This window comes from Aquarana catesbeiana, linkage group LG02, assembly GCF_042186555.1.
Source record: "Aquarana catesbeiana isolate 2022-GZ linkage group LG02, ASM4218655v1, whole genome shotgun sequence".
NCBI lineage: Eukaryota > Metazoa > Chordata > Amphibia > Anura > Ranidae > Aquarana > Aquarana catesbeiana.
In genome coordinates, this window is record NC_133325.1 from 751,018,018 (window position 1) to 751,044,850 (window position 26,833).

The window sequence follows — 26,833 nt, forward strand, 5'->3', positions numbered from 1 at the left end:
CAGGGTTGTGGGGATGAGGCCCTTGTCCTCATCAACATGGGGACAAGGTGTTTTGGGGGGCTACCCCAAAGCACCCTCCCAATGTTGAGGGCATGTGGCCTGGTACGGTTCAGGAGGGAGGGGGGGCCGCACTCTCGTCCCCCCCTCTTTTCCTGCGGCCTGCCAGGTTGCGTGCTCGGATAAGGGTCTGGTATGGATTTTTGGGGGGACCCCACGCCGTTTTTTTTTTTTTTTTTGGCGCGGGGTTCCCCTTAAAATCCATACCAGACCTGAAGGGTCTGGTATGGAATTTAGGGGGAACCCCACGTCATTTTTTTTTTTAATTTTGGCCGGGGTTCCCCTTAATATCCATACCAGACCTGAAGGGCCTGGTATGGAATTTAGGAGGACTCCCACGTCATTTTTTTTTTTAATTTTGGTTCGGGGTTCCCCTTTGGGAAATTCCCATGCCGTTTTTATCAATGAACTTCTATGTGTATTGTCGGCAATGCAATAGCCGCGAGTAGTTTTAAATGAGTTTTTTCCTTCAAAATGTCATTTTGCTGTCAGACTGTTCTAAACACAGGAAACGTGCGCCCCTTTACAGGCATACTATAGACACCCCCCAGGTACGAAATTTAAAGGGATATTACACTTTTATTGTTTGACTTTAAGCATTATTAAAATCACTGCTCCTGAAAAAACGGCCGTTTTTAAAACTTTTTTTTGCATTGATCCATGTCCCCTGGGGCAGGACCCAGGTCCCCAAACACTTTTTATGACAATAACTTTCATATAAGCCTTTAAAATTAGCACTTTTGATTATTCATGTTCGTGTCCCATAGACTTTAACGGTGTTCGCATGTTCGAACGAACTTTTTTCCTGTTCGCATGTTCTGGTGCGAACCGAACAGGGGGGTGTTCGGCTCATCCCTAGTCCCGATGTACGTGTTTTACGTCACCGCGTTCAGAACGATCGGATTTTCCAACAACTTTGTGTGACCGTGTGTATGCAAGACAAGTTTGAGCCAACATCCGTCTGAAAAAATCCTAGGATTTTGTTGTCGGAATGTCCGAACAAAGTCCGACCGTGTGTACAGGACATTACAGTTAAGAACCCTCTACATAGTTTAAGGTTAAACCTCCTTTCTTCTAATTTTAATGAGTGGCCACGTGTCTTGTTAAACTCCCTTCCGCGAAAAAGTTTTATCCCTATTGTGGGGTCACCAGTATTGTATTTGTATATTGAAATCATATCCCCTCTCATGGGTCTCTTCTCCAGAGAGAATAGTGCTCGTAACCTTTCCTCATAACTAATATGCTCCAGACCCTTTATTAGCTTTGTTGCCCTTCTTTGTACTCGCTCCATTTCCTGTACATCCTTCCTGAGGACTGGTGCCTAGAACTGGACAGTATACTCTAGGTGCGGCCGAACCAGAGTCTTGTAGAGCGGGAGAATTATCGTCTTGTGCGTCTTCTGGTCCGTTTCAGGTCCAAATTCAGCCAAAAATCGGATCTAAAATGGTGAACAGGGATGTACTGGACCCCCTGCTGTGAGCCGCTCCGCACAGAGATGTTAACCCAGTCTAAAGGAGTCACAAGACTCTCCGAAGTTCAAGTACCATCCATATGTAGCGCTGGTAGATTTGCAATCTACCGCATGTTAGGTAAATTTAGTAATTTGTGCATTAGGAAAGTTAAGTTTGCCTCTGTTCCAGCTTGGTTGACGTTGTGTGTGTTTCCGTGCTGACCGGTGGGTGTCGCTGTTACCAATGGTTAGTGTTGGAAAGGCAATGTGTTGAAGCGTATGGATGCTCTTCTGTCCCAGGGACAACTCGGTGGAGGTGGTCCTCCGAGTTGCATTCTGGGCGAGGGTATTTATGGGACAGACGCCATATTTTGGGGTTCTTTTTTCAGCCACCTGCTGGCCCTCCTGGCTGACAGGTATGCATTAAGGAGCTACCTCGTGGCCCTCCGTTCTGGAGGCCTACGATACTGCGGCGCAGGAGTGGGTCCAGAGGCTTGTCTGGGGCCTACCACCGTGGCCGAGGAATGGTCCTGAGCTGTCGGTCCTGTGTGACGAAGCTAGACAATCGAAGAGATCCCAGGGGAGGACCCGTCTTGGAGGGATCACGCAGAGTGCTGGTCTATAGAGGGGCCTGGTGACTTGGTTGGAGGATGTATCCGAAAGTAACTATACAGCATAGTGTTGCCGGCTTGGCTTAAAGGTTCAAGCACTGTGACTGACATTCACTACAGAAAATCTGATACATCCTGTGGCAGAGGATCATACGGTTTTGTTCCCAAACAAGTCTGTGGCAGAGACTTTGATTTGTGCTGCGTACTGGCTGCTAGACTGGTGAGAGAGGCCTATCCAGACGAGCAAGGAGTGTGTCCCACAAGGGGAGCGCATTCCATATAGTATCTGAATTCTACCAGGACATTTGTCAAAAGAACCCTACAAGAGGATATTTGAGTTTCTTCTGCAAGTTTCCTTTCCACCTCTTTCCTGCTATTTCCTAAGTCGTTTGTTTAATAAAGCATTGAAAACGTACTCCAGTGTTGGTGCATGTGTCGTCCAGAAGTAAACTCAACGGAACCCTAGACCCAGCAGCTCCACCGTGAGTTATTGCTACATGTGGGGGCTCGTCCGGGATTTGTTGACCGTCAATTCTCGCAACCCAGTGGAGTGTTTTACCGGGAGTTTACGGAGAGAGCTGGACTTTGCTTCTGAGTGCGTAGACGTCGGGCGCCAGTGAAAGGCCCGGGAGCTACGTGACTGGAAGAACAAGTGGGAGGAGTTACCCTACTTCCTACCGCGTGGGACGCGTGTATGTGTTTGGCGCCAAAGGGAAAGAGGAGCCTCGTGATAGTGCTGAGAAGATCAGAGTGTGGCCATGTCTTTTCCGGCGTTGCAATCGGTTATGGGACCGAGAATGTTCCCTACAAGCCCCGTGATGAATACTGTGCTATCTGGAACTCTGCTTATAGATATTGGAGTTCGATTGAGGACGCAGGGGAGGTTTGTCCTGTATACCTCGGGAGATGTTGAGGGACTGGGCATGATCTGCCATCGATGCAAAGGATTGGCCGTGCATATTCGTCCATTCGGCCGATGTCCGCAATGTGGGGAATACTTGTTTGTGGTGGAGCAACCTACCACGTTGCCCCGTGCTTATCGGATGGATTGGGCAACAGGTACTGTAAGAGCGGCAAGGATGTGGAATTCCCTTCCACAGGCGGTGGTCTCAGCGGGGAGCATTGAAAGCTTCAAGAAACTATTAGATAATCACCTGAATGACCGCAACATACAGGGATATGTAATGAAATACTGACACATAATCACACACATAGGTTGGACTTGATGGACTTGTGTCTTTTTTCAACCTCACCTACTATGTAACTATGTATTGCCACAGTAGAAGCTGCTACCGCTACAAAGAGAGAGCGACAGGCCGCCACTTTGCCTGTTGTTTCTGACAATGTTCCAAAAGGAGACACTGCTGCTGTTGTCTCATCAGGGGACATTACTTTGGTTTCTGAGTCCACTGCACCTACCCCTATGGTGCCTACTCAGAGGAAGGTGGGCTATGTGAAGGCTTTCCGTGGCCATGGTCGAGGCCTACCCCAGAGGTTACGAGTCTACGTCAGGAACGGGTAAGCCACTGGTGGGGAATGTGTTCGGGACTGTGAATAAATATTTGCTGGCGAAAGAGTTGAGAGATTCGGAAATGGAATCCATGTCGGATCTTTCCGGTGATGATGACCTATTTGAGACTATGTCACAAGAGCTATTGTGGTCACAAAGTGAGAATGTTGCCTCCGCAATAACTTTCCCTAAATGAACTGCCCTGAGTTCTGGGAAGACGTCACCCTGTGTGGAGACACACAGTGCTGTCGCTGGGACTTTACCAAAAATTACTAGTTCACTACAGACACCGGCTGGGTCTATGGTGAGAAAGTCATTGAATTCCTGTATACCGCCTGGTATGGGGAGAGACAGATCATTGCCAAAACTTGCTCGCTTACAGAGGATGCTAAACAAGCATGTGGCAGCAGAGTATGGTTTGGAGTTCCCCTACGTGCCCCAGGATATCATGCAGGAGATTGAAGCTAATCGGGAACTTTGGTACAGTGAAGCTGTTTGGGACTATTTGTCTGTACCTAAGCCCTTCAGAAAGACTGGATGTTCTGTCAGGATGGGTGAACGTTTTAATGGATGCTTTGTACATTGGAATTTCGGTCGGCACATCTATGCTGACAAAGTGGTAATCTGCAGACCGGGAAAGGACAATGTTGTATACTTTATTACCACTGTGGATAAAGAGGGAAAATCGTTGACTTTGCCAGATCCCCGGTTTTACTGGTAACTATGGACAATAGAACTTTTAAGTTACTTAGCTAGATAGTGTCAGGGTAAAGAGATCTGCGTGGTCAAGATCTACAGATTCTGTTCAGTGTTTAAATCCAAGGACTTCTTTTTTGCTAGCCGGATTTCTTTTATAAGAAAAAAAATGTATGCAGGGATGGACTCCTAAAGAATATTTTTTTTGGTATAGATTATGGGAAGAGAGTCTCATTTTTAAATGAGGCTTTGCTCCTAGTGTTGTATAGGATGTACATATGTGTGTTTAACTATGTTTCCTTTTCAGGGATCATCGGATCATATATAGAGCTGGGAGGCTTTTCAGCTAGTTAGATAGTGAGGTTGTGTGCAATCATACTGTGGTTTGTTTGCGGCTGTAAACATAATGTTTTATAGATATAAGTCTTATAATGTCTTTAAACTGTCCTTTCTCTCTCTGTCTATCCAAAGTTATAAGAAACTCAAATGCTTACTCTCAGGCTTGAGAGTTATTGTTACTGTTTTTGGACAGACGTTGGGGACAACGTCTACTGTAGTGGGGGGAGTATGTAGCGCTGGTAGATTTGCAATCTACCGCATGTTAGGTAAATTTAGTAATTTGTGCGTTAGGAAGGTTAAGTTTGCCTCTGTTCCAGCTTGGCTGACGTTGTGTGTGTTTCCGTGCTGACCGGTGGGTGTCGCTGTTACCACTGGTTAGTGTTGGAAAGGCAACGTGTTGAAGCGTATGGATGCTCTTCTGTCCCGGAGACAACTCGGTGGAGGTGGTCCTCCGAGTTGCATTCTGGGCGAGGGTATTTATGGGACAGACGCCATATTTTGGGGTTCGTTTTTCAGCCACCTGCTGGCCCTCCTGGCCGACAGGTATGCGTTAAGGAGCTACCTCGTGGCCCTCCGTTCCAGAGGCCCACGATACTGCGGCACAGGGGTGGGTCCAGAGGCTTGTCTGGGGCCTACCACCGCGGCCGAGGAATGGTCCTGAGCTGTCAGTCCTGTGTGACGAAGCTGGACAACAGAGGAGATCCCAGGGGAGGACCCGTCTTGGAGGGATCACGCAGAGTGCTGGTCTATAGAGGGGCCTGGTGACTCGGTTGGAGGATGTATCCGAAAGTAACTATACAGCATAGTGTTGCCGGCTTGGCTTAAAGGTTCAAGCACTGTGACTGACATTCACTACAGAAAATCTGATACATCCTGTGGCAGAGGATAGTACAGGTTTTGTTCCCAAACGAGTCTGTGGCAGAGACTTTGATTTGTGCTGCGTACTGGCTGCTAGACCGGTGAGAGAGGCCTATCCAGACGAGCAAGGAGTGTGTCCCACGAGGGGAGCGCATTCCATATAGTATCTGAATTCTACCAGGACATTTGTCAAAAGAACCCTACAAGAGGATATTTGAGTTTCTTCTGCAAGTTTCCTTTCCACCTCTTTCCTGCTATTTCCTAAGTCGTTTGTTTAATAAAGCATTGAAAACGTACTCCAGTGTTGGTGCGTGTGTCGTCCAGAAGTAAACTCAACGGAACCCTAGACCCGGTGCCGGTGAAACAGAGGAAAGCAGAGTGAAGGTAACAGACCCGCTTAAACCAGCAGCTCCACCGAGAGTTATTGCTACACATACATCTCTTTCTCTGCAGGCTGTCAGACTATAAAGCAAGCAACATCCTGCTCCAAAGTTATGACTTGCAGATATCACAGCATTGTTGATAACAAAGAGGACGGTATAAACGGGAGTATGACTTCCATGTGCCTAGAGTAGTAGACTTACTAAATACAGCCCTGTGTATGTATACTAACAAAGTGAGCCTAGGCTCCATCAAACAGAACCTAGCCTAACTATGCATTATTAACAGCCTAGCTGCAAGCCATTGTCTAAACCTGCAAAGCCTTCGGGAACTAAAAGGTTTCACATTTCTGATATACATTATCCTATTAAATCACAGCACCCCATCCGCCACCAACCATTGTGACACGCCGTCCAATGTTTGGCCACCAACCACTGAGCCTTTTCAATTTTTTTTTTTTCGTGACCAGCTTTTTATGTTTCCCTTTCTGCTTTCATTGTCTCTGGCTGTGCATGATCACGATGTACATCTCCCCACTATTTTGTTGTCTCCATCCTGTGTTCCTATTCAGCTGTTGCTAAGCAACAAGAAACCAATGTCTGCCCCCCCCCCCCTCCCCTGCCCTCCCGATCTATAACGCGGTCCCTGTTAATATGCAGGAAATCATGCAATCTAAGTTGATAATGTGACTATTTTGAACCAACCAGAATCCGTCAGCGCCGTATTGCTGGCTGCAATGAGATTTTTCTTATATCTGGCGGAGCTCGGGGAGAGGGGCTGCACATCAACTGATGCCTCTAAACTAGTCACATCGCAGCAAGCATGGTTGTCTTAACTACCGTGAGATCACCCTGCATCCAAGAAAATAATGGCAAGGAGCTTCCTCTGGACTGGAACGTGGAGGAAGATGAACAGGGCAACAAGTAATAATGCATTTGATTTCTTTTACGCCATTTATTTGCAACAGTGCATCATAGATTTTGAATGCTGAGTTGCAATATATACTATGCAAAAAAAAAATTTTTTTTTTCCTTCTGATGCAAGAGTTTTATTTTTTGCAATTATCCATTTATTTGCATGTATCGCTGTTCTGCTAAATGCAGCAGATGTTTGTTAATATTGTATATTGCATATTAGAAATTGGACAGACTTGCATGCTTCTTGGGTACCAATTCTCCTCTATGGGGTGCACTCTTTTTTTTTTTTTTTTTTTTTTTTTTTTTTTTAGGCATGTCCTTAGATTAAGGTGTATTAAAGAAAAACCTGTCATCAAAAAAAACATATGGAGATTTCCATTGCTGACCTCTGCATCTGAAATTGCTAGCTGCCTGGCTGTTATAAGGATGCCTTGGCTTCAGTAACTTCAGAGATTCGGAATAAAGAATTCTGACTTCTTTTACTTGCTGCATGCTTGTATGGAGTCTGAGGCTTAGAAGTAGTGAAGGCAGCCTGGACAACTAGCCTTTGCAGAATGAAGCAGGCCATGCACTATGCAATCTGATTGTACAATCTCCTGTAGATCGACCATCAACTGTGCAGTGCCAAGGCCTGCCTGATTGGATAAAAATGCAATCAACTGTTTTGGATTTTACATAGTTTTGGTAAGTCTAAAGGAGATTGGACAATCGGATTCTATAGTGGCCAACTTGGGGTCAGCCCTTCTCGTATGGCTGTACTTTAAGGGGAGTGTTTCCAGTTCTACGGAACCACGGACAGCGCCTGTTTTAACAGTTCCAGGTAGGAGCACAGCTGTGCTCATTGCTAACAGTTTACAGGAACAGTTGCACTGATTGATTAATAATAATTAAAAAAAAGTAGCACACAATCCAGGGGCAGATAATGAGACGATACTGCTATACTAATATAGCAACCAATCGAGTACCAATAAAACAATACATCAGGTTGCGATAAAAGACAAGGGGCATATTTACAAAGCAGTGCATTTTACTGTCACAAACCATTCACCAGCGGTGAATCAACTACTACTAATTTAAATCCCATGCAACAGGAAGATTCACCTGTAGTGAATGTTTGGTGAATGCCAGTTTCACTGCTTTATAAATGCACCTCTTAAGGTTTAACTCCACATTTCTCCGCTCTAAGGATGCCGTTTCACCTGGAATCCTGTAAAGACAACTGGGGTTATTTACTAAAACCGGAGAGTGCAAAGTGTGGTGCAGTTCTGCATAGAAAACAATCAGCGTCCAGGTTTTATTGCCAAAGCTTAATTGACCAAGCTGAAGTTAGAAAGGAATTGGCTACCATGTACAGCTGCACCAGATTCTGAATGCCCCCAGGTTTAGTAAATCTTCCCTCTCTGTGGTTCTTGGGGACCAGATTCAGAATTGTTTAGAAATAAATCATATTGCTGCAACTTTACATGTATAGTGCCCTGCAGCCACTTGCACAAAAAGCAAAGAGTTAGAGCTATGTATGTTATATATACTATATATATATATATATATATATATATATATATATATATATATATATATATATATATATATATATACACACAGTATATGACCAGCTGAGTACAATGTACATGGTGCTTACTCTAGTGAGACTACAAAGCTCTTGGCTTCTCTGTGCTATGTTAGCAGTTCTGTATAAAAGACTGATTGTCACTATGATGGCTTGGCGGAATCCTAGATCATTTTCACCGAGAGACTCATGTTTTCACGCTCTATGACTTGCTTTTGCATTGTTATTCATTTGTAAGTTGCTCCTTTTGTTCATTCAGGAAGACTAATTACTGCCAATAATAATAATTATAACAATACTGGCATAAAAATGTGAGACGTACAGTCATCGCTGCATATTAACTATGCTTGTAGTAGTGTTCTGGGTAACAATGGGTTATTGTATAAAGAACATATTCGGGTCCGCTGTCTGCCACGTCTATCAGGAGTGTTACAGAGTGAAGTCTTAATATTGGTCTTTGTATGATATTATTTATGATGTTATTTAATATGTATTTATATATATAGATATATATATATATATCTATATATATAGATATATATATAGATATATCTATATATATATCTATATATATAGATATATATATATAATAGAATATATATCTATATCTATCTATAGATATAGATAGATAGATAGATAGATAGATAGATAGATAGATAGATAGATAGATAGATAGATAGATAGATATTTATAGATATCTATAGATATATAGATATATATATCTATATATATCTATACATGTATAGCTCTTTATATATACATCTCTCTCCTCTCTCTCTCTCTCTCTCTCTCTCTCTCTCTCTCTCTCTCTCTCTCTCTCTCTCTCTCTCTCTCTCTCTCTCTCTCTCTCTCTCTCTCTCTCTCTCTCTCTATATATATATCAAAGTATGCTGATATCATTGATTTTGAACCTGTCATAGTGGATATGATAAAACTATGCACACATCTTTATAATTATTCCCCTTAGAAGCATCAGGAATCTGTATTGTTACTGAGGAACTACAAGTCCCAACATACCATGCTAGGTACTGCTGGCACATTAGGGGAATATGTAATAGCAGGAAGGTGTGAGGTGTCCAAACTTGCTCTGCTTTCTTGCTGGGTATATACGTTTGATATCAGATCAACAATTATATGTACATGTGTACATTCAATGTGATCTGCTTTAGATTTCTTGTAGCACAAAGCGGTGCCCCATATCACATGGAAATACACGTGGCAATGTTACTAATGCTGTGTGTAGACTCGTGGCAGAACAGATGCCCTGGAATACATTGCATGGTGTGTATAGAGCTGATGTTCAAACAATGCATTTTTGCACTGATTGCTTAATGATAGATAGATAGATAGATAGATAGATAGATAGATAGATAGATAGATAGATAGATAGATAGATAGATAGATAGATAGATACATAATTATGCCATATGTGGATTGAAAATAGAAAAGATGACCAGGAATACATTGCACAGTGTGTATGGAGCTGATGTTCAAGCAACGCATATTTGAACTAAATGCTTACTAATACATATATGAACGGTAGAGACAGATAAATAGATAGTTACATAGATAATAAATAGATAGATGATACATAGATAATGTGTTATGCTACAAGTTAGAACAGATGACCAGGAATAAATTGCATGATATGTATGGAGCTAAAGCTTCCAGCAATGCATGTTTGAACTAACTGCTTAATAATTCCTATAGACAACAAGTAGAGGGTTTCACCAGGTATAGCCCCATCTGGGGAAACAAGCGATACTTGGAGTTGGAGAAACTACAATATGGCATGAGATGGCAAATGGGATCACACATATGACACAAATATTTAGAGATGGTAAACTTCGCCCGTTCCCTGCTTTACAGTCAGAATTTAGACTCCCTGCCTCCATGCAGTTCTATTATTTCCAACTCCAACACGCGGTTAAGGCCCAATTGGACATTGAGGTGTGGACTCAGAGCTCCACGCCCATTTTCAATTACATGAGGGAAGTAACCTCATACAAAGGCTTCATTTCGTGCAGCTACTCTATGCTGCTTAACAAATTCCTTCCTGACAGCACAGCAGGGATCATATCCAAGTGGGAGAGGCATATAGGAGAATTTGAGGAAGACCAATGGGAGGAGGCTCTTTCGGCAGTTCCCATATGCTCCTTAAACTTGGCCCAAAAGTTGTCCCAGTCCTGCGAGTCCATTACATGCCAGCTAGACTGGTGAGAATGGGTGTGCGAGATGATCCTTCCTGCACACAAGGTGTATAAGGGACAACGGTGACTTGATCCACATGCTTTGGAGGTGCCCTAAATTGCATATCTACTGGAAGGAGGTGCTGGAAACCATTAACCGGGTATTTCAGGTCCAGCTTATTGGATACCCTAAACTGTGCTTGCTGGGAATTATAGACAATATCCCTGAGGAGGAACCCTCTAGACTAGCGATAGTTGGGGCTCTCTTCCAGGCTAGGAAATTAATCTTGAGACACTGGAAATCAGTAGAACCCCCCACGGTAAAGGAGTGGCTAAATCAAATGGGTGACGCTATTAGGCTGGAAAAGTACATTTATCAATACAGGGAGAGTGTGAAAAAATTTGACAAAACCTGGGCACAATGACTAGACGTTCCTGGGTTGGCTGAGGTTGATCTAATTATGGACCGACTACTTCTGTAAAGGGGAGGTGATAGGCACCGTAGGGAGTATGGCACCCGGGATATCCACTCCTCGTAGCAGGCCTCTGTTTGAATGGTTTATTTTTGGCCGATACAAGAAGTGTGATGCTGTACTGAGTAGAAATTATTCGCTGCTTAATATGTTTAATATGTACAAGATTTTGTAAACTGTACTGCTTATTTTCATCTATTGTTCTTTCAATAAAACTCTATTTGAGTAAAAGAAAAAAAAATTCCTATAGGGATGGTAAATAGATATGTAGCAATAACTCACGGTGGAGCTGCTGATTTAAAGCGGGCTGTTTCCGTCACCTTTTTACCTGTAGTTTCACCAATACCAGATTTAAAGTCCACGTTGAAGTTACCATCTAACAATGTAGGCACCAGTCACTTTAATACTTTTCCAATGCTTTAATGGGAGATAACTGGAAGAAGTAGCAGGAAAGAGGTAGAAGAAGAGTTGCAGGGAAGTTCAAATACCTTTTCTTGGTGTAGCATCAAGGAATTGAAATCTCAGGGATGAATGTATCTTCAGTTCAGGATTAAATCTTTGCCCGCCCGGATAGGTTTCTCTCACTAACCTGGCAGCCGGTGCGCAGCACGAACAAAAAGTCTCTGCCACAGACTTGAGTAGAGCAAAACTGTACGATCCTCTGCCACAGGATGTAGTAGTTTTCAGTGAACAGCAACACAGTACCAGAACCTTTAAGCCGACCCGGCAGTACTATGTGGTAGGTTAACTTAAGATGCGTCCTCCAATTGAGTCACCAGGCCCCTCTCCAGACCAGCGCTCCGCATGATCCTTCCATGACGGGTCCTCCCCTGGATTCTTCTCAATTGTCCAGCTTCTTCCCGCAGGACAGACAGCACAGGACCATCTCCGCAGCAGTTGTAGTATGCCCCAGACAGACTTCTGGGCCCATCCACACGCAGCAGCAACGCGGTCCTCTGGTCCGGAGGACCACGAGGTAGGACTCCTAGCACATACCTGTCAGCCAGGAGGGCCAGCAGGTGGAACGAAAAGACCCAGAAATATGGCATCTGTCCCTTAAATACCCCTTCCCAGAATTCACCGCAGGGGACAACCTCTGGTCTGTAGTGACACCGACACCTACAGGCGACGGAGTGGAACTGCATGCAACACAACCAAGGTTGGAACAGAAGCTAATTTAGCTATAGATTAAATCTGAACTATGTACAGAAAAGATGACCCATTAAATTTACATATAAGCGGTAGATTAAAAATCTACCAGCGCTACAGATAGATAGATAGATAGATAGATAGATAGATAGATAGATAGATAGATAGATAGATAGATAGATAGATAGATAGATAGCTCTAATTTTTGTAAATATACCACGCATTAAACAGCAATTCTGGACTGCAAATGAAAGCAATCAGTGAGCTGCAAATGCGATACAGTAAACTCTGTTGCACTGCAGTGCCCAATAAATAAATGCATTTGACTTTTTGTTGCATGTGCTCTAATGGTAGAAGATAGCTAAGGCACGCTACTTGGTGTAAAGAACACAGCTAAATGTGATATACAGACTGCCCCCACCCAAAACAAAATGAGTCAGAAATGACTTGATTAAGGATTTTAGAGGTTTAGAGGTTTAGTATGTTTAATAGGGGCAGATATATACAGGCCCATGCCCAAAACTCTACACCACTAGACTTTTTTTTTATTCATGATAAGTTATGGCTGTATAGACACAGTTGCAATGTGCTATTAGTAGGCATTTCTAATTATTTTGGACCCATCTGCAGCATTACGAGTTAGATTTCATGACAATGGTAGTACAGTCAAGAACTGTACCACCAATCAATGTCAATCCATCAGTATCCACCTACATGTGAGAATATCCTGGAACCCATAGCTTTCATGTCTAGGACCCTTCCCTTATAATTTCGTGCTACGTAGGTGCTGTATATACACTAAACCTAATTTTGCGCTTCTGTAACATATTGGGTTTGATTTACTAAAGGGAAGTAGACTGTGTACTTTTCAAAGTGCAGTTGCTCCAGAGCTTAGTAAATTAGGTAAAACTTCACAATGCAAAGAATAACCAATCACATGCAAGCTAGATAAAAAAAAAACAGCATTTTTGCTTGCACGTGATTGGATGATGGAAGTCAGCAGAGCTTCTGCTCATTTACTAAGCTCTGGAGCAACTGCTCTTGCAGAGTGTAACTGCAATTGGAAACATGCACAGTCTATTTGCCTTTAGTAAATCAACCCCAATAGTAAATTGTTAAAACTACATTCAAGGTTGACTGCACTAAGATGAGAAGAAAAGATCATCTGTGGGGCCAATAAAGCCAACAATGCAGGATACAGTTCACATAATTTCAGCAAACACCATTTCCAGTGTCTTGAAGGAATACAGTATTGCACATTATGTTACCTTTGGGAGTAATCCGGCACATTGCAATTATCCTGACTGTGCTGTACAGTGCTTTATAGATCTTGACCACTAGATGGCGCAATTTCAGAACTTAATAGCAAGGAGACTTCAGCAATCTGCAAGCACAGCAGGACAGGAAACCATCATGAGCACATAGGGGTGATTATTACTAATCATGCCAGGATATCTTGGTAATCAAATATATGTTTTTTTTCTCCTCTTTTCTTTAAACTGAAAAAATATATATATATATATTTTTGGAGATTTAATTTCAAATTATGTTTAACTTAAATTCCCTACTTTAATATACATGTGATTAAAGATCGGTGTTGTAGAGCAGTGGTTCTCAACCTCAGTCCTCAAGTACCCCCAACAGGCCATGTTTTGGGAACTTCCCTTAGATAAAATAGCTCTTATCAATACCATGTCATTGATATGGATTTAAAGCAGCTGTGCAAAGTAAAGGAAAACCTGAAAACGTGGCCCGTTGGGGGTACTTGAAGACTGAGGTTGTAGAACACAGAAATCACCTCTGTTATTTGCACTCGTACTGCCATTGCTGAGTAATCAGATGTGGAAAATTCATGATGCCGGTGCAACTGTTCACTTATTAACATATAATTTCTGCTTAAAGGGTTTGTTCACCTTTTCAGAAAAAAAAAATGAAAAGATGAACCAACACCCTGCACTCACCTCACCCCACATTTTTTTATGGAAAGGTGAACTATAACCCTTTATTAAACAAAAAGTATTTTTTTAAAGTAACTCTACTTTTGTTGAGAAAAAAAACATTCCCCTCTAGGTGATCTCTGTACTTTGCAAGGATTATAACAAACTTTGTTGCAGATCCCTACCTTTTGTTATTCTAAATAAACTCCTGTGTGTTTGTCTGTGTCTGAGTGGGTATAATGGGTTTCATAATTATCAGTCAGCTGTGGCAGCTGCACAGCACTAATGGGGAAATCTGCTGGGCCTGCATCCCTTTAGACATGTTCCTTTTGAAAATATCTCAGCAAAAATGACATTTTTGTTGCAGGGGATGCCTGAAATCTGATTTGTATCTTAGGGCAGACTTGTGGGAAAATTGGTGAGCCAATCACACAAGCAGGAAATGATGTTTCTGGGAGGAGTTCTGTACACATGCTGTGTACAGAACAACTCCATGTAGCCATATTGCATTGCATTTATAGAAAATTACAGCGGATTGCAGATTGAAAAGGAAAGGTATTTTTTAATAACATTCAGTTACAATACAATTTGTATCACAATTGTATACGCTATATTATTTTTTCTTTATTTGCTATCCCCCCCCCCCCCCCCCCCCACAAAAGTGTAGTTACCCTTTAATTATTGAACAGTTGAATGCCCAGGCACTCTTGTTTGTAGGCAGATTGCCTTTGAAGTGAATCTGTTCTTTAGGTTGGAAATTTTGCCATTTTACTTTTAGCTTGTCTGATATAAGCTCGGCATTTGATGTTTTATTTGCTCATGAATAAAGATGTACTTATGTTTGTCAGGGCAACATTTTTAAAGAGCAGCACATTTCTGCGCAATTTTGAACTCTTTGCAAGTGCAGAAAAATACCCGTGGATCTGAAATACCCGAACACATCTTGTAGACTGTAATTTAGAGGAATTGGTGTCAGCCCTGCCCAGCTGTCCTTTGCAAACCTACTGAATCCCTCCCCCTTTCCTCACCTCCATACAACATAGAGAGTAATTATTCTGTAGTCCATAGAAAGAACAGGGAGGGCTGATTACGCTTTCTGAGATCACACTGGTAGAGTGAACAATACACATGACAGCTCTTAATTTCTGACTGATTGAACAGGAAAAATAGTAGATTTTACAGAGCTAAATGGTGCAAATAAGAGAAGCTGATTTCAGGGTTGGCATACACCTTAAAGAATACATAAACCTGTACCATGTACTTGTATGAAGACGTATCCTGTTCTCTTTGTATTGCTTCCTTTGTGTAAAATCCCTGGTGTTCCTGCCAGTCTCCTTGCATTCCTATCAAAAACTGACCACACTAGGCATAAGGGTGCGGCATGGTCAGTTCTCTAGCTGTGCTAGAACGCAACCTGCTATCCTCCAATGATCAGACTTGTCCTGACACCCCCCTGACAGCCATTCATTGGAGAAACCATTGTGCTGCTGCTTCTCCTATTCTAACTCGTTGAGCTCTTTATGCAAATGAGAATAGATGGAATGTGATCACTTATAAAAAAGGGAAAATGTTATTTATTATGTTTTTATAGTTATACAAAAGTGTTGTGCCTTAAGTTTTAAACTGAATGGGTTGTGTTACAAGGAGAAGGTTTCCATATACTGTAAGTCATCTATATTTTGTGTTCCACTCCTATTGAAAATATCTTTCAACTGCAATGTGCCAGATATTTCCTGCTGTCTATGTCCCAGTTGGAGACCTTTCCTTTGAATTCCTGTTCTGATGACCACAAAGGAAATGAGGAGAATTCTCCTTAACAGAGGCACAGCCATCCCAAAAATTCCTGGCCAACAGTTTAACCCTTCCCCACTGTCTGCAAAATTAAAAATAAAGCTTTAACTAGGGTCGGAATTAAAAAAAAAAACCCTATACTTTCATTTAATTTCTATGAGGTCAGAGATCTTTGATAAATTGCACAATGATTTGGTACTTAAAGTGATTGTAAATGATTACCTTGTAAACGAATCCATTCAGTTTAAAATACAAACGAAAGGCAAAACAATTTTGTATAGATATATACAAAAAAAACATTATACATACCTTTTTTTTCCCTTTCTTATAAGTGATCACATTCCTGTTCTCAGCTGCATAAGAGCTGGGGAAGGGGAAGCGGCAGTACACTGAGCTTCCCAGTGAATGGCTGCGCAGCGGGAGGCGTGTCAGGACAAGTCTGATAATTTCTAGGAGAGTACACTGAGTTCCCAGCATAGCTAGAGAACTGACCTTGGTGTGTTTGCCTGCTTAGTGTGGTCAGTTTATAATAGGAAAGCAGAGGGGCTGGCAGGAACACCAGGGATTTTACATAAAGGAAGCAATACAAAGAGAACAGGATACTTTCTCATACAAGTACATGGTACAGCAGCCACATATCAGGAATATGAAATGTTGGGGTAACAAACACTTTTAAAATACATGTAACGGCATCTTTATTACATTCTAGTCCCAAGTCCAGTTATTATGTGGTGTAAAAGCCTCATAAAGAAAACATAAAACTTCCTTTAGTTTCCTTGGCCGAGCCATTGGTGTCTCACACACTCCCCTCCCAGACACTGTAGCTCACAGTGGGAGGGTTTCAGCAGCAGGCACAGTGCTGTCAATCTAGAGAGCAGTGGGAGGGACTAGGTGTGGCCAGGTGCTGATTGACAAGTTACAGGCTTCTAAACCAGTAGTAGTGACATCAGTGCTAATAGCCAGCAACACCTTCTCATCTTACTGTAGTACAATCAGGGACAGCCTACATGAAAGTGGCCACTCTGCTCTGAATTCAGGAGCAGTGCAGCATTGTTGCCACCTTATCAAAAAAGCTGCATTAGGTGGACTGGCAGGATAAACAGGTATTTGTGGGGCTTTGTAGGGGGGCTAAGAGAAAACTGTGTTGTTGATGCAGATAGACTGTGCACCTTGCAAAGTTGCTACAGAGAATACCCAATCACATGCATGCAAAATAAAACAAACAAGCTTCTTTGCTTGTACATAATTGGATGATGGAAGTTAGCTGAACTTCTGCTCATATACTATATTACCAAAAATATTGGGACGCCTGCCTTTACACACACATGATCTTTAATCACATCCCAGTCTTAGTCCGCAGGGTTCAATATTGAGTTGGCCCACCCTTTGTAGCTATAACAGCTTCAACTCTGGGAAGGCTGTCCACAAGGTTTAGGAGTGTGTCTATGGGAATGTTTGACCATTCTTCCAGAAGAGCATTTGTGAGGTCAGGCACTGATGTTGGATGAGAAGTCCTGGCTCACAGTCTCTGTGAGCCAGGACTTCTCACCAAAGGTGTTCTATCGGGTTGAGGTCAGGACTCTGTGCAGGCCAGTCAAGTTCCTCCACCCCAAACACGCTCATCCATGTCTTTATGGACCTTGCTTTGTGCAGTCACGTTGGAACAGGAAGGGGCCCATCCCCAAACTGTTCCCACAAAGTTGGGAGCATCAAATTGTCCAAAATGTCTTGGTAGGCTGACACCTTAAAAATTCCCTTCACTGGAACTAAGGGGCCAAGCCCAACCCCAGAAAAACAACCCCACACCATAATCCCCCCTCCACCCAATGATTTGGAGGGGTAGCCCAATACTTTTGCCAATATAGTGTGGATGAGCGAATTTGGGGTGGAGGAACATGACTGGCCTGCGCAGAGTCCTGACGTCACCTTTGGGATTAATTAGAGCGGAGACTGCGAGCCAGTGCTTCTTTGTCCACATCAGTGCCTGACCTCACAAATGTGTTTCTGGAAGAAGGGTCAAATATTCCCATAGACACACTCCTAAACCTTGTGGACAGCCTTCCCAGAAGAGTTGAAGCTGTTATAGCTGCCAAGGGATGGCCAACTCAATATTGAACCCTATGGGTTAAGACTGGGATGCCATTAAAGTTCATGTGCCTGTAAAGGCAGGTGTCCCAATATTTTTGGTAATATAGTGTATACTAAGCTCTGGAGCAACAGTCTATTTGCCTTTAGTAAATCTACCTCTGTAAGTGCAGATGTATGTATAAAAAATGAAGCTTTTTTTTTTCTTTTTAATGAGAGGCCGTGGTTCTACTTTAAACACACATGAATTCTAAGAATTTAAATTTGCAAGACTCTCATTGCTGTAGATGGCAAACTATATTCTAGAATTTATCTTTGGTTAAAAAATGACTAATCTGAATTAGGACAACATGTCCCAAAGCCCAGTCTACCACCACACAGGTAATTAAACATCTGGCGGACTTAAAAAGACCATTATCTCTAACAAATCATCCCTTTTCCTCCGGGATTCCCTCCACCTCTACTGGCGGCACAGCGATGGCACTGTTCTTTTGTATCCCTGGTACATCAGGTCACAAAGTTCCAATGTAATCACAATGGCAGTATAATTCCACCTTGTGCAGGGCAACACTGTAATTTTGCAAAGCACGTCTTGTAATACCAGCTTGCATTTTTTTTTTTTTTTCAAATGGCGTTTCAGAGCCCAGCCTGAGCTCAGTTTTGTATTATTCATCTGCTGTAAATAAGTAAGAAATCATTGCATGCTGAGGAGAGGAGCATAAACAGAATCCCTTTGTGCCCTCGCCATTGTGTGCGCTCCAGTCTTTTCTTCGCCGAACAGCAATATTTTTTCTTTTTTCTTCCATTCCAAAAAGGAAACGGTGTTCTAAGCAGCAACAGAAGCTTGCCTGCGGCTGTTCTCCCTGCATTAACAAAAATAACAGCTTTAGTTTGTACGCTTGGTAGAACACAAAAAGCAATCATGAAGACAAAGAGATATAACTGCACAGAGCGGTTGTAGTGCGAGTTTTGTCCCACTAGATGGCAGTGTGGCTAAAGTAAGTTGCTAACTGGGAGACAATGCTCTTTAAAGCTGGATATTGCAGCAGCAAAGTGAGTTGAAATAGGTTGAAATAAATAAGAGAAAAACAAAGAATAATTAAATGTATCTTTAAATGCTGCTAGCATTAGACATGTGTGCTGACAGGGAACATGTTAATAAGATTTAAGAACTTGGGTTGATTTACTAAAGGCAAATAGACCGTGCACTTTGCAAAGTGCAGTTGCTCCAGAGCTTAGTAAATGAGCAGAAGCTCTGCTGACTTCCATCATCCAATCATGTGCAAGCAAAAATGCTGTTTTTTTATTTTCCTTGTACGTGATTGGGTGTTCTTTACAAAGTGAAGCTTTACCTCATTTACTAAGCTCTGGGGCAACTGCATTTACAGAGTGCAGCTGCACTTTGCAAAGCGCACAATCTATTTGTCTTTAGTAAATCAACCCTTCATTGAGCAGAGCGGTGAGCCAATGGGGTTGATTTACTAAAGGCAAATAGAATAGAATGTTTTTACTTCTTTTTACTTTTAGTTATGATGACCTTGTGCTTTTAGAAGCAGACATTAGATTCCTGATTACTTTTTATGCAACTCTGGAAGCTGTGCCCAAAAAGACAGCCAGTCTGTATTACCTGTGGTTAATAAAATTCCCCATTAGTGACTTACCATGCCTTGTTTCTCATTTTGTATCTTTATAGAGGAGGTCATCTTGGTAGAGGAGTAGGACTTTACCTTTCTATGCCAGAGCTGCTCCCCACTGATAACTGGTGGGTTAGATAATAATGATAAAGAAGCATCAGAAGAGGCAATAGAAGAACTGATTACCAGAATAAATTAATTAGGAGCAGGGTGATCCTTGCACTACAGTTCTTCAGGGACAGCTTCCTCTCCAGCAAGGAGAACAGTGAGCACAACAGTAGAGACATCACCAAATCTCACTGCAGATTTGTGAGACAGCAGTACGTTAGATGATCGAACACTGTAAATATACAGCTATGAGACTTAAGACAAAGAATTTTCTAGGCATATTATATTTCAGAAAGTATCCAAGACACATTGTACATTTTCAGGTTGCTGCTTGGAGACAATGACCTATTCTAGATGTTCTCAATAAGATGGCAAATCTAGATTTCTTATAGGTCAGGTGCACATTAAAAAGTGAGATCATCCTTCCAGCACAATTGGTTGAATTATATGTCACTAAAGCTGGTCATACATCATACAATTTTACTGGTTTAGCTCAGGGGCTGAACAAGAGAAATCTATGGATCCCCCATTCTTACTAAACATTTTGGATGGAGGAATCTCCCCTGCTGGATATTGTATTTTGACAGTCTGCATTTGGATGCAACCACTATTGGGCCAATAATGTTCCAGCCATTCAGATTTAAGGATTTTGATTGGGAGGGTGCTGACAGGGCCACCCATGGCTCAAATTTCTCCAGATTCATCAAGAACTGGTAAAATTATTTTCTGTGTATGGCCAGCTTAAGTTGCAACATACTCCAGTGGTTGGGTTCTACTCCATTCCATGCATGAATACCAATGTATCATTGTTTTTGCTGAACATGCCCTATAACTGTAAGCCTACCCTTTAAAAAAACAAAAGAGCAAACATAGGTCTATTGTTTGTTTAAGAAAAATTATGGATTTCTAGTAAAGCAATACACCCGATAGGCCAACAACACCGAAAAAAATCAACCTGTGAGAGTGGATTTTTTTTTTGTACATTTCCCACTTACGAATGATTACACATCGCTGAAAAAATATTCCCTGCTGCTTTGACCCATTGCAATCAACTGACAAAGAATGTCTATTTCACATGTTCCTCCTCTCATGGATAGCTCAGGATCGGTGGAATGGATATGGCATTCTCATGAACTTCAACCCTCATTGTGCTTGGAAGATGGGTCTAATTTAACAGGAAAACCTGTGGATATAACATAATAAACATACGGCTCTTCTACACCCCTGCTGGAAATTCTCTTAGTTTGCCGTCTTTGCAGAACTCCCTTCCTTGCAACAGCTGGTAACAGTTCAGTAATGATCCCAGCCAATGGGAAGAGAATCGAATTACACCCATTTAGCACAGGTCATTATGCTATGCTTCCTGAAATTAGCTTATAGGTGTAATTAAGATTTGTCCTGCTTCCACTTTTAGAAACTGACAAATAAACTTCAATTAAGAACTCATCCAGACTCATTAGTCGATTTCTCATAGATGGGTAATTAAAGTGATTATAAAGTTTCACTTTTTTTTCTTTTTAAACAAACATTTTATACTTACCTACTCAGAGCAGCCTGAACCTTCTCCTCTTGGGTTCCCTGCCAGCGCTTCTGGCAGCTCCTGTTCATGGTGTACCCCTATGGGAAGCCACTTCCTATGAGTGCTCCCGAGCTGCATTGCCTGCATCCATAGACACAAACAGCGCAGTTCAACCCAGCCCTGTCCTGCTCTCTGCTCACAGAATTTGATTGACAGCAGCAGGAGCCAATGACTCCCCCTGCTGCCTCTGTGAACAGAGAGAGGAGAGTCGCTCAGATGGGCACAGCGCTGAATTGAGGATGAATAAGGGGGACGAAGGGACGATACAAATAGGGGAACACTTTAAGAAGCAGTCTTTGACATACAGTATTGTAGTATTATATTTCCCTGTATCATAGAGGTCCCTAAGATCACAAAAGTGATGCTCACAGATTACATCTCAGAATCCACCTCTACAACCAGCAGGGTGTCCCTAACTGCAGGTAGCTGCTGATTGAGGGGCCGCTGCTGTTCACATACACCTGTCACCACACCTGCAAGTATCTGCTAATTCTTGCTGCTGGAATCTTGTGTATGTGCATAACTTCCCATATGAGGGAAGTCTAACTTTGTAAACCCAACAGCTTTATGATGCCCTCAACAATATTTGGCATATAGGTGTAGCTATATATGAACGCATATTTGAATTAATATCATTACAATGTAAACCACCAAGCATGCAAAAATTGGTAAAACTCAGGCTGCACTAAATTGCGGACCTTGGTCTGGACCTGATCCGAGTGACACTCCTATCCAAACCGCCAATCCCCAGAGCCGAATGCCCACTTCTATAGCAGCCATTGGTTGCTAGCACACTAGCATTATGTGTGTGCCCTGGCCACCTCAGCCTGCTCCCTTCCGCTGCCTGCCTGGCTTAGACAAGACAAATTGCAAAGGTACAGGGGTACCTGATGGGTTGGTTCACCATGATGTATGAGAATATTCTGCTTGGGTCACCTGATGTATGGGGGTACTGCACTGTGGGTACCTGATGTAACAGGGCACTTTGATGGAGCCACCTGCTGTATGGGGGTAGTATGCTGGTGGCACCTGGTGTAAAGGGGTACTTTGATGGGAGCACATGTTAGATGGTACCCTACTGAGTGCACTTGATGTATAGGAGTACTCTGATGGGGGCACCTGATGTAAGGGGGTACTTTGAGACAGGCACCTGATATAAGAGGGTACCCTGATGGCACAAACATGAGATTCAGACTTCTTTAGATCAGATACATACAGAAAAAATCATTTTAAAAACATTTACAAAAAGTAAATTCGGTTCCTTCAAACCTTCCCAACCTTCCCCTGGGTCCCCAAACATTGAGATTCAGACTTCTGCTGGAATAAAACTTTACTGACCGGACCTCCTTGAATTTTATTCAATACTCCTGGTATAACTAGTAGTAGTAAGTCACAACTAGACTTGTTATGTAATTCTGGAGACTTTTCAACACTAATCCTAGTAGCATCTTATCCTAGTAGCATCTTCAGCTCAAATGACTGTTAGGAACATACCTCAACCATGAGTGCTATAAGTGTCGTGGTGAGTTCCTGATTCATTAGAAATGAGCAAGAAACTAAGATGTGCGATAAAACATTGTCGACATTATACGACAAGTCGAGTTGAATATTACTACTAACTATACCAGACCTGGATAAATGGGAACCTTCAAAGACATTCTTTGTCTTTGTCATAATTTTTAGAAATTATGGGTTAAAACATGCTACATTAACAATGCAAAATCTCACATTCACATTATCCTTTCTCATCCCATTTTACAAATGACTGTTTATGTTCTGTCCCTGTAGATTCATTGGCCAGATCCCTGTTAATACCAAGTAGTGATACAACAGGATTACATATGTGTGAAACACACTCTTAGCTGGGTGTGTATGTTCATGTATAATCCCTTGTGCTGAGAGATGTTTCTTACTTTCTGGAATATGGCCATTAGTTGCTGTGGGATAATTGGGGTTTAAAGACCCCTTTCAGAACATCATTTATAGTACTAATGCTGGCCGTTTGACCATCAATGCAGTCAAATTCTCTTTAAGTACCACCGCCTGTACTCTATGATTATAGTCTGATGTGCATGAGCTGGATAAGCTACACAAGTGCTGATGTAATTACATCATTTTATGTTGGAAAAGCAGCAGTGGATGGACTGTTGACTGAAAGATTTTACAGTTGAGAATATGGCCTGGGGGATTATTATCCTTCACTTAAAAGGGAAGTCCATTTTTTCTTCTGATAAACTTCTTCAAATTGCTGATTGTAGTTCCCACTCCAAAAGCTCTAACAGGATCCCAATCTTGTTTACTTTAACCTTCACTCCAAGAAGATATTAAAAAAGAGAAATGAATGCAGTTATAATTTCTTTAAAAAAAAATGTCAGTTTAAATATCGGAATTTGACTTGGTGTCAGCCTCTTGTAAACCTTTGTATGATAAAGCTATATGGGAGAGGGAAGGGCAGAATTATGGGCCAATCAAGTGCACATGTGCTAACAATGTGTATGAGCTAACAAAAAGAGGACATTAATATGTTTCTGCTTCTTTGCTGTCCAGTTACAGACTGAGGAAGGATTAACACAATACAAAGGTTTTGGGGTAAAAAAGCTCCCATATATATATATATATATATATATATATATATATATATATATATATATATATATATATATATATATATATCAATAGTGTTTATAGTGGTTTGCCTGAAGTTCAGTCTCTTTCAAGCATGCTCATGAAGCATCATTATATTTAAAAAGCTGCAATATTAGGTTTCACCAGCAGGTGAAGTCTAGAGCAGCCATTCACATCCAAGATTCCATGGAACCCTTTGGTTCCTCAGAAGGCTGCTAGGCATTCCTTGAGTTGTGGATGCTTGACCTCACATCTGATAGTGCCTGCATATAGTTTGAGGCCTATACCTCTTGGCAGAGCCATTGACATTACACCAATGATCCTATTATTAGTCTGTATGGGTGACATTCTGACCAATGTAAGGGCTATTTGTCTTACTGATCCCATATTACCTGATTTTTAGCAGGGGTTCCCTGAGAACCAAAGAGCCCAGAAATTTAATGCAAGGGCACCTCTAGGGTAAATAGGTTGAGATTGGCTTTGGGTTCAAGATAACCTTCAGGTTAACAGAAGGGGAGACCAACAGGCAACAGACCTATTAAATACTGATGCTCATTGGCTTACATAAACATATGGCCGCCTACATCCAGGTAAAACAATCACCAATGGACACTGCACACTCCTTGAGAAGAACTGATCTAAATGGCTCCCCTTGAAAATAACTGATCTAAATGGCTCCCCTTGGGAAGAACTGATCTAAATGGCTCTGTACATACAGACAGCACCTATAGAGAATTGCAGTTCTGAAGCTGCAGGCGAACTTCTGCATTCGGCATCAGTGTACAGTAGTGCTAAAGTTTGAAAAGAGTAAATTTTCGAAAAAAGCTTGGCCACTCAGTGAGAACGATTTGCAGGTCAATAATTATGTGCTCAAAGAATCATACAGCTAATCAGAGCGGCAAATGCTTATCGATTGCTCATGCATCACCAGAAAAGTCCTTTCAGATAATTTTCACCAGTGAAATAGGAGGGGAATGGGGGAACAGGGGCTGACCACATGGGATGAAGCACAGCCGGGCCTTTGGTTTCTTGTTTATTTTAGAAAGAGAGCTTTTTCAGGTTCTGTTGCTGTTGCTGTGTGGGCTTATTTAGTCTGCTAGGTGCTTGTTCTCCTCTAAAAATGTACTTCTAGCCTAAACTTATTTTTATATTCTGTATAAGCAAGGGTTAGGCTAGCCATACATGCTTAGATTCTTCTTGTTACGTTCACATCCTTGCTAAATTGTGGTTAGAGGAATTTACATGGCTGGCTATTACATTCAGACAGCTGCAGCACCCGCGAATAGCACTGATCACCCGAAAAGTGACTACACCTAACTGGATGCTATCACTGTTCTGCTAAGAATTTGTCACCTGGTTCTTTCAATTTTTAAGTCAACCACCAACTATTCAAATTTCTTGCCATGTATGGCCAGCTTTTGTCAGTTATTTTTTATTTATTTTTTGTTTATTTTTGCTGTCTCTTTCTCATTGGGAAAATATCCTTTCGCTTAATTTTCCAGACACAAAACAGGATAAAGGTAGACATCTCTTCAATGTGAGTAAAAATTCAGTCTTAGACAGTTGTCAAGGGAACATGTATCCCAGTGGAAGGTGACCTCTCTGGAACCTGTTGTTCTGTTGAAAACATAAAAATTTTAGATTTCCTATAATTTTCTGGCCCAGTGATATTGGTCATACATAGGGGTGAGCTTGGTTGGCTCTAGGTCTAGGTTGGCTGGACAGGAGTGTGACATTTCCTTGATTTTACACATGCATCGCTTTGAATGAGCACCTTTAGCAGCCTGCACATTTCTCCCTAGTGACTGCGGGAGCTTTGTTTCCCCAGCTTAAGCGGCGATCATAATCTAGCACCAAGGTCTCAGGGATGAGCTTGGGTTTGGTTGGAAATCAGGAGGTAGGTGTCAGTGCTGGGTCAATGAGCTGAGGGCAGGGGATTTCCCACCCGAAGCTACATGTTTGACAAAGGGGCTAGGATGCTTGTGACATCATTGACCTAATATGGCCTTGGCCTGCAGCTGATTGGCCCGGCACTGACACCTACCTTCCGGGTAAGGACAGACATGGGTTTGGGTTTGAATCCAAGCCGAACCCGAGCTCACTTATGATCATAAATAGAAAGGGTGACTCTTAACAGTGGGCACATGCACAACAAAAACCTGACACAGGGTTCTGAACCTTCCTCATGCAATCCGAATCTAAAACAAAAAGTTTTGGGCTACAGATACATTTTAAATATGTTACACATTTACCACATACCCACACTAGGTGGCTTGTATTATGCCAAGCACATTTGATCCCCAAAGTTTAGTTTGACTAGTTTGATCACTAAGTATCATGTTCAATGAACAGTTGGACTCAGGCACGGTTCAGTTAGGCTTGAGCACAGTGCGCATTTGTGTGAGACAGGGGTGATCATGTAAATGTGCTCGTTCCTGGCCCAATATGAACAACTGTGTCTAGTGTGAGTAAATCTGATTGTACAATCTCTACACAATCTCTATTAGATTTACTAACAACCATGCAGTATTAGGCTCTATCTAAGCAATCTTTTCCACCTAAATATGCATTTAGGTAGGCCATCCATTGACATAGGTGTTGTAAACATAAAGGATAATAGTACAACCACATTGTAAGGTGTGAAGTCATGTTTTGAGCCTGCTCTTCCAATCAACATTTTGACTGCAACAGCTACAGTTTTTTGAGTGAAGAAAGTATCTCCCATTTCCATAGTTGACAACATTGTAAAAAAATTTATAGGGACATATATTTTGTTTGTAGGCGGAGTCTTATTATAATTAGGGGGGGTATTTGTTTAAGGCGTGGCCTAGAGGGGAAAGGAAAATCCGGCGAGCGAAGCGTGCCACAGTGAAAATA

At 42.0% G+C, this 26,833-nt stretch overlaps 1 protein-coding gene across 1 annotated transcript in view; it reads left to right on the forward strand.

Annotated features, from left to right (window-relative positions):
* Window positions 1-6,575: 6,575 nt before the first annotated feature.
* Window positions 6,576-26,833, forward strand: part of HUNK (hormonally up-regulated Neu-associated kinase) — a 111,566-nt gene continuing 91,308 nt past the window's right edge. Inside the window, exon 1 of the mRNA XM_073617116.1 lies at window positions 6,576-6,825. Coding sequence (XP_073473217.1) covers window positions 6,725-6,825 — 101 coding nt within the window. The 5' untranslated portion in view covers window positions 6,576-6,724. The remainder of the gene's footprint in view (window positions 6,826-26,833) is intronic.